The 14,957-nt window shown below is 40.5% G+C and overlaps 1 protein-coding gene across 11 annotated transcripts in view; it reads left to right on the top strand.

Moving 5' to 3' along the window:
• LOC111563161 (dedicator of cytokinesis protein 3-like) overlaps nt 1-14,957 on the top strand; it is a 191,709-nt gene that overhangs the window by 167,455 nt on the left and 9,297 nt on the right. For 7 of the 11 annotated variants that reach the window (XM_055010982.1, XM_055010977.1, XM_055010976.1 and 4 more), the window contains 11 exons: nt 569-735; nt 2,460-2,546; nt 2,748-2,927; nt 3,690-3,773; nt 4,997-5,119; nt 5,660-5,763; nt 6,900-7,035; nt 7,869-7,950; nt 8,048-8,166; nt 8,822-8,909; nt 8,983-9,096. In XM_055010982.1, coding sequence (XP_054866957.1) covers nt 569-735; nt 2,460-2,546; nt 2,748-2,927; nt 3,690-3,773; nt 4,997-5,119; nt 5,660-5,763; nt 6,900-7,035; nt 7,869-7,950; nt 8,048-8,166; nt 8,822-8,909; nt 8,983-9,096 — 1,284 coding nt within the window. The remainder of the gene's footprint in view (nt 1-568; nt 736-2,459; nt 2,547-2,747; nt 2,928-3,689; nt 3,774-4,996; nt 5,120-5,659; nt 5,764-6,899; nt 7,036-7,868; nt 7,951-8,047; nt 8,167-8,821; nt 8,910-8,982; nt 9,097-14,957) is intronic. The other 4 variants (XM_055010981.1, XM_055010975.1, XM_055010978.1 and 1 more) reach the window with 3 other exon arrangements.

Raw genomic sequence — 14,957 nt, 5'->3', positions numbered from 1 at the left:
CAGTTTCACCGTCATTCACATCTTTACCACGATGAGTTTTGGCTCACTGACGAGTCTTGGGTATAAGAAGAAAAACCTGGAACTCTCCTCCAGTCAGGAACATCCAGAAACCGCTGCTTTATCTCAATACCCAAAAACATGTTTTCTGTAACAAATACAGAAACCTCACATGGCTCAAAGTATGAATGATGATGAAACTGCCTGGGGAGGGATGTCAGGACTGGACTATAAAGAGCAGATAATTGGTGATGTAGACCACCACTCCATCATTCATGTTGATTCATGAATGTCAGGTTGTTGATGAGCCTTGAATTGTGAGTTTCCTGTGAAAATAAACATCTGGAGCTCCCCACCAGTCAGAATTAAGAAGAACTTCATGGATGTGAGGTGAAACAGGAAGTGGATCTATGTTCTGCTGGTCACTGAGGAGACTGATGTTCACTGAAGTATTCTGTATCATGTCCTCTAATAAGACAGGATGTGTTTTAGTGTTTTCGTCCATAAAGCTGCTGTGAGATGAAAACCAGTCTGTGTTCGACGACCTCCTTGACCTCCTTCCTCCTTGAAGACCTCCAGATCTACGCTGTAACGCCGGTACCGGACAGCGTTAGTGTGCTCTCGATGGACAGAGTTCCGGACCGCATCAAGAGCTTCTACCGCGTCAACAACGTCCGGCGGTTCCGCTACGACCGACCCTTCCACAAAGGACCCAAAGACCGGGAAAATGAGTTCAAGGTGAGCAGAGGAGGTTCATCTTCATTATTACACTACATATCCACAGATATTCACTGCCTGGACCGTCAAATCAATCAACTTTTATGGTCATTTAGCTGAGCATACGACCGCTAAATTAGACATCCCATAATAAAAACAACATAACATCCCTGAGACGTACTGCAGCTGATAGATCACTGATTACAACATTGATTATCTATTAGTATTGATTACAAGGAAGTGATTTCCTTCATTATGAGACAGTGTCAGACCTATAATAAATAATCTGTTATCAATAATCAGCTGCATTGATCGGTAAAATAAATATATTAACACACGTTTAACAGTTTTCTACCAGCGTTCCTGTCTGACATCATTCCAGTAGCAGCTTTTTACCGTCATGTTCCTCATTGCTCTTCATTAAAACAACCTGTTCGCACAAAAAGACACAAAAATGCTGCAGAATTTACACAAAAATAAAACAAAAATTACAAAACAATGCAAAAATAACACAATGACACAAAAAGACAGAAAAATTGCACAAAAGGATGCTCAACTAACTAAAACATACACTTAAAGACCAAAAAATTAGTTTAGTCACCAGTTAGTGACCTGGGTCTAGGATGGAATCTGGGTCCAGTTAGTGACCTGGGTCTAGGATGGAATCTGGGTCCAGTTAGTGACCTGGGTCTAGGATGGAATCTGGGTCCAGTCAGTGACCTGGGTCTAGGATGGAGTCTGGGTCCAGTTAGTGACCTGGGTCTAGGATGGAATCTGGGTCCAGTCAGTGACCTGGGTCTAGGATGGAATCTGGGTCCAGTCAGTGACCTGGGTCTAGGATGGAGTCTGGGTCCAGTTAGTGACCTGGGTCTAGGATGGAGTCTGGGTCCAGTTAGTGACCTGGGTCTAGGATGGAGTCTAGGACCAGTTAGTGACCTGGGTCTAGGATGGAGTCTAGGACCAGTTAGTGACCTGGGTCTAGGATGGAGTCTGGGTCTAGTTAGTAACCTGGGTCTAGTTCGTGACCTGGGTCTAGATGGAGTCTGGGTCCAGTTAGTGACCCGGGTCTAGGATGGAGTCTGGGTCTAGTTCGTGACCTGGGTCTAGGATGTAGTGGATTAAACCAAGCATTCAGAGAGTTTTAGTAATCAGATTACTGGAATAACTGGAGGAGTTTTAATAATCAGATTACTGGAATAAGTGGAGGAGTTTTAGTAATCAGGTTACTGGAATAAATGGAGGAGTTTTAGTAATCAGGTTACTGGAATAAGTGGAGGAGTTTTAATAATCAGGTTACTGGAATAAGTGGAGGAGTTTTAGTAATCAGGTTACTGGAATAAGTGGAGGAGTTTTAATAATCAGGTTACTGGAATAAGTGGAGGAGTTTTAGTAATCAGGTTACTGGAATAAATGGAGGAGTTTTAGAAATCAGGTTACTGGAATAAATGGAGGAGTTTCAGTAATCAGGTTACTGGAATAAGTGGAGGAGTTTTAATAATCAGGTTACTGGAATAAGTGGAGGAGTTTTAGTAATCAGGTTACTGGAATAAATGGAGGAGTTTTAGTAATCAGGTTACTGGAATAAGTGGAGGAGTTTTAGTAATCAGGTTACTGGAATAAGTGGAGGAGTTCTAGTAATCAGGTTACTGGAATAAGTGGAGGAATGTTCCACAGAGAATCTTTCTTCTACTCTCTCTGCTGGTTAATGTTAATGGTTTTAATGCTGTTAATACTTGTGGTTTCAGAGTCTGTGGATAGAACGGACCACTCTGATCCTCAGCCATCCTCTGCCGGGGATTTCACGCTGGTTTGAGGTGGAGAAGAGGGAGCTGGTGAGTGGAGTCAAGGAAAATATGAAAGATGTTGATAAATTAACAGGTTTTTCTGTGTAAGAGTGTATAAACACTGGATTTCATCAGATCGATTCTACTAATTAATGACTGGTGACCCAGGAGAACATCTGACAGGATGCTTGAGATGAACAGAGCTCCTGCTGGAATCTTTCTCTTGGTTAACTCCTCTGTGTGTCTCAGGTGGAGGTGAGTCCATTAGAAAACGCCATTTCCGTGGTGGAGAACAAGAACCAGGAGCTGCGGACTCTGATCAGCCAGTACCAACACAAGCAGCTGCACGGAAACATCAACCTGCTGAGCATGACGCTAAATGGAGTGATCGACGCCGCCGTCAACGGAGGCATCGCCAGATACCAGGAGGTCAGGGAGGTTTAGTGTCTGTGGAGGTTTTGTGTCTCTCTGTGGTCATTTTGTGTCTCTCTGTGGTCGTTTTGTGTCTCTCTGTGGTCGTTTTTGTCTCTCTGTGGTCGTTTTGTGTCTCTCTGTGGTCGTTTTTGTCTCTCTGTGGTCGTTTTGTGGTCATTTTGTGTCTTTCTGTGGTCGTTTTGTGTCTCTCTGTGGTCATTTTGTGTGTCTTTGTGGTCATTTTGTGTCGTTTTCTGTCTCTCTGTGGTCATTTTGTGGTCATTTTGTGTCTCTCTGTGGTCGTTTTGTGTCTCTCTGTGATCATTTTGTGTCTGTCTGTGGTCGTTTTGTGTCTCTGTGGTTTTTCAGTTCTAAGTATTTTATTTTATTGTATTCTAATATTTTACAGCCAGATGACGAGTTGTTTAGTTGTTTCTTTGCTTATTTTTGATGTTAGATTTGTTAGCTGAAGGTCGGTTCATCTTCGTGTCATAACTTCCTAATTAACTAACAATGATGACTTAGTGTGAATATGAATAAATGTTCTTATTTATAGATTGTTTTTTAAATCATGCTCTCTGTGAATCTGTACCAGCAGCTAAAGGCGATCGCTGGAATTTTTATGAAGTTTGGTTTCAGTTTCTGGTTTCTTCTTCATGTAGACCTGTAATAAATGAATATTTAATCAGATAACAACAGTAACATCAGCCCCAACATTAACAGTTCTATCATCACAATGTCTTGATGTATTTTGTGTGTTTTTTTGTTTGTCACCAGGCTTTCTTCGATAAGGAGTACATCACCAGCCACCCGGAAGACACTGAGAAGATCACACAGCTCAAAGACCTGATGCAGGAGCAGGTGAGACTTGACTAGTCCTCATCCTGAACCACTGCTGACAGGTTGGGTTTAACCAGCTACAGGTTGGGTTTAATCAGGTATAGGTTGGGTTTAATCAGCTACAGGTTGGGTTTAATCAGCTACAGGTTGGGTTTACTCAGCTATAGATTGGGTTTAATCAGCTGCAGGTTGGGTTTAATCAGCTGCAGGTTGGGTTTAATCAGCTACAGGTTGGGTTTAATCAGCTGCAGGTTGGGTTTAATCAGCTGCAGGTTGGGTTTAATCAGGTATAGGTTGGGTTTAATCAGCTGCAGGTTGGGTTTAATCAGCTGCAGGTTGGGTTTAATCAGCTACAGGTTGGGTTTAATCAGCTACAGGTTGGGTTTAATCAGCTGCAGGTTGGGTTTAATCAGCTGCAGGTTGGGTTTAATCAGCTGCAGGTTGGGTTTAATCAGCTACAGGTTGGGTTTAATCAGCTACAGGTTGGGTTTAATCAGCTGCAGGTTGGGTTTAATCAGCTACAGGTTGGGTTTAATCAGCTGCAGGTTGGGTTTAATCAGCTGCAGGTTGGGTTTAATCAGGTATAGGTTGGGTTTAATCAGCTGCAGGTTGGGTTTAATCAGCTACAGGTTGGGTTTAATCAGCTACAGGTTGGGTTTAATCAGCTACAGGTTGGGTTTAATCAGCTGCAGGTTGGGTTTAATCAGCTGCAGGTTGGGTTTAATCAGGTATAGGTTGGGTTTAATCAGCTGCAGGTTGGGTTTAATCAGCTACAGGTTGGGTTTAATCAGCTACAGGTTGGGTTTAATCAGCTACAGGTTGGGTTTAATCAGCTGCAGGTTGGGTTTAATCAGCTGCAGGTTGGGTTTAATCAGCTGCAGGTTGGGTTTAATCAGCTATAGGTTGGGTTTAATCAGCTACAGACATGTGAGAAAAGTTCCATTAATGCTGTCAGTAGCTGTAAATCTTCTGTCTGGAGTTAATATGTGATGGTAGATATGCAGACATCCTCTTATCACACTAGGACTAGCCAAGTAGTTTTCTCCTGACTAGATCCTTCATGTGGTGGATCTCCTCTCAGATGGACATCTTTGGATAAAATGAAACTGTAGAATTAGATTTTAATTAGCGTAAATAGAAGGATAAACATCCTCTGAGGTTCAAAGTGGAGCTGGAAAGACTTTTATGAACCTTGTAAAGGAGAAAACATCTCTACTCTCCCTGTTTTTCTGTTCTTCACGCAGGTCCACATCCTGGGAGTCGGCCTGGCCATGCACGAGAAGCTGGTGCACCCAGAAATGCGTCCCCTGCACAAGAAGCTGATAGATCAGTTCCAGATGATGAGGAGCAGCCTCTGCCATGTGAGTGTGAGGAAATTAAACCACTTTCTTCTTTTTTAAATGTCCTTTTTAACTCAATGAGAGGAATAAATGTTGGACAGGAGGTAAGAAATGATCCTAAGCTGAAACGAGACCAACCAAAGAAGTTCCTTCTATGATGGAGGAGCTTCATTAGATGTTTCTTCAGACGTGGTCGTCCTTCCAGATCAGATAACCGAGTCACAATCTGAACTCTGTCAGCTCTGAATGTTTCACTCCTTCGGTTTATAATTAATCTACAGCATTTTTAATACAGACCAGCAGATTTATTTAGACATTTGACACAGATTTTAAAGACATTTACAGATTCTGGTTTTCATCAACAAATCTCAGTACGTATTTACAGACAGTTTTACGTATTTACAGATAGTTTTTACACATTTACAGATTATTTAACACATTTACAGATGGTTTTACAAACTTACCGACGGTTTTACATATTTACAGATGGTTTTACGCCAGTAATTCCTCCATCCTGTGCCCTCCTAGAGCAGGGTGAATACTCAGAGCTTCTATGTGGCGTTTCAGGGTCTACCTGGACTGGATAAAACTACCACAGGAACCAACAGAGGAATCCTCTCCTCCCACAGCCCCATGAGCCCTGAGAGCTTCAAGATGATGCACCGACACAGGTTAGACACACAACACAGTAACACACAACACATAGACACACACACAGTAACACACATACAGGTTAGACACATAACACAGTAACACACAGTAACACACATACAGGTTAGACACACAACACAGTAACACACAACACATAGACACACACACAGTAACACACATACAGGTTAGACACACAACACACACACTCACATACATACATACACACTCACACACACAGTAACACACATACAGGTTAGACACACAACACACACACTCACATACATACATACACACTCACACACACAGTAACACACATAGACACACACTGGTTCCTCTGCTGCCATCACCAACCATCATGGCTCCTCCTCTTCCTCCATTTAACATTTTACTAAAACACCAGCGATACAACGTCTCTACTGATAAATGTCCTGATTTTACAGAAGATCATTAGAAGAACAGGAATCTTTGTGATTGCTTTGTGTCTCTTTGTTGTTGTTTTGTGTCTCTTTGTTGTTGTTTTGTGTCCCTCTGTGATTGTTATGTGTCTCTTTGTTGTTGTTTTGTGTCTCTGTTGTTGTTTTGTGTCTCTTTGTGATTGTTTTGTTTCTTTTTGTTGTTGTTTTGTGTCTCTTTGTTGTTGTTTTGTGTCCCTTTGTGATTGTTATGTGTCTCTTTGTTGTTGTTTTGTGTCTGTTGTTGTTTTGTGTCTCTTTGTGATTGTTTTGTTTCTTTTTGTTGTTGTTTTGTGTCTCTTTGTTGTCCTTTTGTGTCTCTTTTTACACATTTATTGTCTCATGGTTTTTCCGTCTCTCTCTTTAAACAGCTGTAGTATTCTTTTATTCTATTTTATTTTATTCAGTGAGCACAGCAGGAAGTCTTCCATCACACTGACCTTCCAGCACACACCTCCTCATTAATGATTTCCTCACGGTATCTTCTGCTCACATCTTTCTGAACTTCTCCTTTTCCTCTCTGACTGTCGCTCCTCATCCCCTCGTTCTGCTTCCTGCATGGCGACGTCGCTCTGAATCACCTCGTTCATGTTTGGATATTATTTTTCGGTTGTTTTCTGCACGACTCCTGTGGTTTTTTTGTCCTCCTTCCATCTCCTCCTCCTTTTTTCTCCGGAATCCGTCCTTCCTGTTCCTGCTCCCAGTCCTGTTGCTGTTCTGACTTTAGTCCGCAACTCCTCCTCCTCTCTCTCCTCTCATAACTCCAGCGAGATGGGAAACCTGCTGATCCTGGCTGACGCCATGGTGGTGGAGCATCCTGAGGACTTCTACCGCATGCAGGTCAGTGTGATCAAATATCACCTCACGGTCCCCAGGAAGAAAATTCAGACTTTCCCACCGTCTGAGGACCTGTCCAGAGAAATACGCTGTAAGAAGAAGCTTTCAACAGCTTCCAGTAGGGATTAAACTGGGATTATACTGGGATTTTATAGGGATTATACTGGGATTTTATTGAGATTATACTGGGATTATACTGTGATTTTACTAGGACTATACTGGGATTTTACTGGGATTGTACTCGGATCAAACTGTGATTTTACCATGATTTTACTGTTACTATAGTGGGATTTTGCTGTGGTTTCACTAGGATTTCACTGGGATTTCACTGGGATTTTACTGTGTTGTCAGATTACAGATAGCTGGTAAAATCCCAGAAAACAGGATTTATTTACACGGTAAATATAAACAAACTCTAAAGAACCTCAAAGATCTGTGTCTTTACTAATGGGAGGTCTTTATTTTACCACATTTTACCATAAAATGACATATTTATTGTATTTAAAACAGTAAATATATTTCTAGTTTACATATATTTTCTGATTTTCATTCAGATGATTGAAGAAGGTAAATAATTCTTTAAAATGGTATTTTAAAGATTTTCCCTGTTTTAAAAAAAATCACAGATAATATCTCATAAAATTGTAGAAAAAAAACAAAACTGTCTGTGTCTGAAACTTACAGTAAAATTACCATTTTACAGGATTTAAATCAGCTTTTAGTTTTTTATGCATATTTTCTGGCTCCTGGTTAGTTTTCCAGCATACTGTAGTTCTAATCATCACATCCAGCCTCTCCGTCTTTGTGTTTCATGTCTAAATGATTTCTTTCTACAGGCCAGTCCGTCCTCCTCCAGTCTTAGCTCCACCCACTCAGCGCCACCTCAGATGATTAACTCTGCCCCCTCCACCATCAGAGGTGAGCAGCTGCTGCAGCGTTTCATTGGACAAACCGAGAGGCTGCTTTTATTCATTATTCTCTTGTTAACCTTCTTTTATTAACTTTCTGTCTGCAGTCGGGTCGCCGTCGCTGCCGGATAAATACCGACACAACAGAGAGATGCTGATGCTGCTGCCGCCTCACCGAGAACGACCGAGCAGCGCCATGTACAGCAACCTGTCAGAGAACGGACAGGTACGGTCCAATCAGAGACGAGGGTTAGACATGGTACGGTCCAATCGGACACAAGGGTTAGACATGGTACGGTCCAATCGGAGACAAGGGTTAAACCTGTATGTATATATACATGTAAAAATTATACAATGTACATATATATATATATATATATATATATATATATATATATATATATATATATATATATATATATATATATATATATATATATATATATACACATGTACATTTATGTATATATACACATATATATCTTTTTATTTTGCTGACTATATTCTTTACATTCCTTTTTACATTCTGAACATTTTGTGCATATTTTCTCTACAGTATATTGTTTTATGTTGTATATTACAGATATTGAGCTCCATGCTTTTATGTTTTTACTACATTCTAATACTGAATAGTTTTTGGGATCAAAATATTCAGTGTTAAATACAGAGTTTTCCTGTTTTAAATCTTATTTTGGAGACCCTAAACCAGGTTTTTCTGCCCAGCTGGACCTTGCTGATTGTATTTTTCCTCTTAAATTTGTTATTATGAATCTTTTTCTTGTTTTAAATCATGTTTTAGTGAACCTAAACCAGTTTTTTTCCTGCCCAGCTGGACCTTGCTGGTTGTGTTTTTCCTCTTTAATCGTTTCCTTGGTCTCCAGCCTCCAACCTTCCAGCGGGCGTTGTTCCACCAGGTGATCGGTCCCTGTAAACCCTGCAGCGACCCCAACCTGTCGGTGGCAGAGAAAGGTGAGGTTTTTCTCCAGTTCAGCAGCTCAGATGTAGAAGTTTCCTCTTATTAAAGCTCCTTCCTGTCCTCCAGTCCTCACCACCCCAAGCAGCTGGAGTCTGGACAGCGGCACCAGAGAAGTTCTTCCCTTCCTGTCGTCTCACGTTGTCATGGCGCCGCCGGTTCCTCCTCGCAACCTTCCTCACGGTACGAAGCCTCCCCGTCTGGAACAGTTCACCTCGGTGTCGGTTTGGTCGTAGAAGTTTAACTGCGTTCTATATAACAGCCAGCAGGGGGCGACTCCCAGAGCCTCCACACATTACACGTTTACCATTTTTGTGTTCTATACCTCACTTTTAAATTTACAGTTTTATCCCAACTTTCTTTATTATTTTCAACATAACATACAATATTGACAGTTGCAAAACCAAGAAGACAGCAACAGTTCAGAGACAATTGTATGTTTTAACCCCACCCTTTTTTTACAAAACTAATTCACCTCAGTTTCAGGGAGCAAAATAACTGTATCCGTCAACAAAATAAATGATTGCCATGTTTTCTTCAATTTGTCAACAGAACCTTTTTGTGAAAATCTAAGTTTTTCCAGTTTCAGATTAAATAGTACCTCCTTCACCCAGTGATCATTGGTTGGGGGCTGCGAAAGCTTCCACTTCAGTAAAATTAGCCTACGAGCCAATAAGGTAGTAAAGGCCAATGCCTGTCTAAGGGGACCAGATAGGTTAGCATCAGGAGGAATGCCAAAAATAGCTGAGAGGGGATTAGGAACAATGGTTTGGCCATAAGCTTGGCTGAGTGTGTCAAAGATATCTCTCCAAAATACATTCAGTTTAGGACAAGCCCAAAACATGTGAGCATGGTTGGCAGGTGGATTGTCCACATCTGCTGCAAGCATCACTGACAGTTGGATAGATTCTAGACAACTTAGCATTGGTATAATGTATTTTATAAAATACTTTGCATTGAATCAAAGCATGGCGGGCACAGATTGAGGATGAATTAATTAACTTTAGTGCTAAATTCCACTGTTGATCAGAAAAACACATCTGAAGTTCTTCTTCCCATCTTGATTTAGTTAAAGAAATAGACTTCGAGACTGCTCTATCAAGTATACTATACAGGACTGAAACGCATCTTCTTTGTAGAGGATCTGTTTTCAGAAGGGTGTCTAATTGTGTTTCAGGAGGGCAACTGGGAAAATGGGAGAATTGCTTTTTTACAAAGTCTCCTGCCTGGAGATAATGGAAGAAATGTGAATTAGGTAAATTATATTTGGATGAGAGGTCAGCAAATGATGAGAAAACATCATCACAGCGTAAGTCTTTAACCTTTTTGATTCCTTTGCTATACCAGATTCTGAAAGCCATGTCAGTAACTGAGGGTGCAAAGTTACAATTTTTCAATAAGGGTGTCAACAGAGAAGGACCAGTTAGACCTAAGTGTTTTCTTAACTGTCTCCAAATGGCTACTGTTTCCTTCGCTATGAGATTATCTCCAACAAGAGATGGAGAGAGCGGGAGCGGGGAACTAAGAATTGATGATAGTGAATAGCGGCTTGATTCCTTTTCCATTCGGACCCAAACTGGCAAAGTGTCACTGCTCTCGCACTGCCAGTACAGAAGTTTCTGTATATTGGCAGCCCAGTAGTATTGTCTGAAGTTGGGCAATGTAAGGCCACCATCACACTTGGGAGCCTGTAGAATAGACTTAGGGAGTCTAGCAGACTTTCCACCCCATAAGAAGTTTGAAATAGTTTTATCCAGTCTATCAAAGAATGATTTAGAAAGAAGAGTGGGGACATGTTGGAAGAGGTACAGAAATTTGGGAAGGACGGCCATCTTAATCAAATTGACGCGTCCTACAAGGGATAATGGTAATAAAGACCAACGCTCAAGATCTTTTCTAACACACTCTAATAAAGTTAGAAAGTTTTGTTTCACCATCTCCGGTAACGAAGCAGAAATAAAAACTCCAAGATACCAAAATCCACTCTCCGCCCACTTGAAGGGTGGGATTGAATGAGGAAGCTCTTTGGCTAGAGAATTAAGCGGAAACACTTCACCTTTTTGATAAGTAAGCTTGTAGCCAGAGAATGTGCCATACTTATCCAGTATATCACAGAGCACTGGTAGTGAATTCACAGGGTCAGAGATATACAGAAGTAAGTCATCCACGTAGAGAGATACTTTATGGGTTATCCCCAGCCTCATAATACCTCTAAGTCTTTCCTCTGAGTGCAACCATATAGCAAGAGGCTCAATCGCAATAGCAAATAGAAGAGGCGAGAGAGGGCACCCCTGCCTCGTGCCCCTTCCAAGCGGAAAAGGCCGAGATAATGTGTTGTTAGTGCAAACTGAGGCCAATGGAGAAGAGTATAAAAGTCGAACCCACTTGACAAAGTACTCACCGAACCTAAACCTGTCCATTACTTCAAAAAGAAAGCTCCACTCGACATGGTCAAAAGCTTTCTCCGCATCGAGGGACACAACAATCTCTGGTACTGAACTGCATGGTGTGTGAATAATATTTAAAAGGCGTCTAGAGTTGTGATAGGAGTGGCATCCAGTCATAAAGCCAGTCTGATCTAAGGAGATGATTTGAGGTAGCACACGCTGTAGTCGAAGTGCAAGGACTTTAGAAAGGATTTTAAAATCTAGATTTAGAAGCGAAATGGGTCTGTAACTACTACACAATAGGGGATCTTTATCTTTTTTCAAAATGAAAGAGATGGTGGCTTCTGACAGAGTCTTAGGGAGCCAGCAGTTTGAAAATGCCTCATTATACATTGCATTCAACACTGATGCCAGAAGATCAGAGTTAGCTTTATAATATTCAGCCGAAAAGCCATCTGGGCCCGGCGACTTGCCAGGATTTAAAGATTTAATGGCTTCTTGCACCTCAGTAATCGTAATAGGTCTGCCCAAACCTCTTGCTGATTCATTATCTATCTGTGGGAATTGTATGCCATGAAGCATCTCACATGCAGTTGGTGGTGACCTGGAAGAGTACAAGTCGGAATAAAATTCAACAAATACTTCATTTACGCTGTTCGGATCAGATAGAATCTCGCCAGTAGTGGACTTTACACTTGGAATTAATTTTGAAGTTGCATCTGCACTAGCTTGATCGGCAAGAAGTTTTACGGCTTTATCACCAGACTCAAAAAAACGCTGCTTTGTCTTGATTAGTTGAGTCATTGCGGCTGTAGTGGTGGTTAAATTAAGGCTAGCCTGTAGCTTCACTCGTTCAGTGTAAAGGCTCGGATCAGGATTGAGAGAGTGTCTGCTATCAATATCTTCTATTTTATTCAGAAGATTTGTAGTATAAGATTGTTCTTTTTTCTTAGCAAATTTGGTAGTGCAGAAAACAGTTTAGTGATAAAGGTGTCATCATCCCAATTTGGCCCATACACACTAGCCAGAGTCACAAGGGAGCCCTGCAAGTTGCCAGAAACAAATATAAAACGGCCTTCTGGGTCAGCAGATATTTTATGTTGTTCAAACAGAATATTGTTTCGAATTAGTATGGCTTTTCCTCTAGCCTTAGCATTGAGTTTAGAATGATATACATTGCCAATCCAGTTCCTTTTTAGCCGCAGCAAACATGAGTCTCTTGTAGAAAGAACACATCCCCTTTTAGCTGTTGCAAATGAGCCATGACCTTATTGGCTTTGGTTGCATTTCCGACACCCCTTACATTCCAAGTGACAAATCTAAGACTACTATCTGTTTTAGACATACCTTATTGGACTTAAAAAAGTAGATCGTATGAGAATCTAGTGTTGGGTGAGGGCACACTGAGGCTTGTCGTATTGAAGGCAAATTACTATGGGAAAAAGAGGGGAAAAGAAAACAACAAAAAACAACAGAAGAACACACACATCCACAGACACACCACAAACTGTCTGGACCTAAAACCCCATCAAATGAAACAATTCTTAAGTGTCCATTGCACAACAGGATAAGAACTCTTTCCTGCAAGGGCAGCTTTATCATAACCCTTTCAATTGGCTTCCCTGTTGCAGCAAGGGGCCTCACTAACAAAAAAAATCTGCATACACCAACAACAAGTAGTTGTAGCTATATTGTTGTCAAAATAGATTTAAAAAAAAAAAAAACAGTAAGAAGTTAACATACGCTAACAAATAATAATGAAAAGGAGAACAAAAGATATGTATGTTTGTAAATAAGCATGTAAAAACATTTTGTAAATAATAGCAATAATAAGAATAACCATTATAATGGTGGTGGTGATGATAGGGATTAGAAAGCTGTAATAATGAATATATAATCAATATGGATCTGATATGATTGAAATGGAAGTTGTTACATACGTGACCATGAACATAATAACAATCACAGAATTTTAAGGATTGAAATAACAGTTGTATAGGTAGCCATGAACATAATAACAATCACTGAATTTTAAGGATTGAAATAACAGTTGTATAGGTAGCCATGAACATGATAACAATCACTGAATTTTCAGGAGTATTTTATGCCTCAAATGCCACTGTATACTCAAATAGCAACGTAACATACAGAGGCCGGGTAAGTGGCTAGTCCTCCAAAGAGCTTGAATTTAGACGTCGGTGAATAACAATGTACTTCTTAGCGTCTTCGGGTGAAGTTAGCCGTTTCCGAGTTCCGTCGTTGGTCATGATGAAAAGTGAAGCCGGATAGCGGAGCTGTGGCTTGAGTCCTAAATCATACAGTTCTTTCATGACTTCGCAATACGCAGAGCGTTGTTCCAATACTTCAGGGCACTAGTCCTCTACAATGTGAATGGGGGTATCCTTGTATTTCAGTTTGCCTCGTAGCTCCCGGGCCTTGCGCACAACAAGCTCACGGGTCTGATAGCGGTGAAAGCATACAACAACCGCCCGGGGTCTAGCCTTTGAGCCTGGCTTAGCATTTAACACGCGATGAGCTCGATCCAGTTCAGGAGCCATCTTCAAAATGTCCATTCCAAAAACATCCACAAGAAGCTGGGAGAAAAAGGCTGTAGGTCTTGGCCACTCAATATTTTCAGGGACCTCCAGTATATGAACATTGCCACGGCAGCTCCTGCCTTCCAAATCAACTAGCCTAGCTTTCAGCTTCACATTGTCCTCCATCACGGTTAGTAGTTTAGCAGCCATATCTAGCATCTCTCCGCTCGAGGTTGTGGCCGTGGTTTCCAATGAAGTAATTCGCTCATGGTGGCTGTTAAGAGTCGACCGGATATTGTCCAGCTTGGTTTCAAATCGCTGGACAGAAGCATTGAACTCCGCCGAGAGTGATGTTTTGTGCTCTTCTAGCTTAGCTTTTAGCTTAGCCATGATTAGCAGCGCCGGCATCCTCTTTCTTTTGCTCTTGGTTTCTCGCAGATCTAGAAGTCATTTTTGCAATTCAGTGTCGTCAGGGTAATAGACTACCCAGTAACAATCCCTTATTTAATAGTTAGTTGTGAGTATCTAGTAAAGTAGAGGAGATAAAGGTAGGAGCGCCAAAAGGAGCAGCGACTCCATCATGCCGTCCACCGGAAGTCTAAATTTACAGTTTTACACTCTGTAGATTTTTTACATCACATTTTTTTGAAAATACATACATACATACATAATGTGCATTAGCAATATTTTTAATATATTTTGACATGTTTGTTTTATATTTTTTGTTGCTGTATCTGTTTTTTCCGTGCATTTTCTTACAATTTTTCATACTATATCTCTGACATTACAGCAAATTTACATTTGTGAACATTACACAGATTTTTGCCATTCTTGCAATGTCTGTTTTTTTAATTACAGATTTTTTACATTTTCCTGCACTGTATATTTTTTTACATCACATGTTTTTTTTTTTAAAAAATGCACTGTATATTGCCTATATTACATATCTTTTCTACATTTCACACTGAACAGTTTTTACATTAGCAATCTTTTTTATACGTTTATACACTTTAGATGTTATATTTTTTTTTTACATTGTTGGTTACTATATATACGATTTTTATTTTCATTTTTTTCTTTACATTTTACACAGTGTATATTTTCTACATTCCCTTTTTCT

Source organism: Amphiprion ocellaris, chromosome 5 (genome assembly GCF_022539595.1).
Source record: "Amphiprion ocellaris isolate individual 3 ecotype Okinawa chromosome 5, ASM2253959v1, whole genome shotgun sequence".
In the NCBI taxonomy this organism is placed as follows: Eukaryota; Metazoa; Chordata; class Actinopteri; family Pomacentridae; genus Amphiprion; species Amphiprion ocellaris.
Note: the sequence above shows the minus strand (reverse complement) of the source record. Positions and strands in the feature narration are given on the sequence as shown.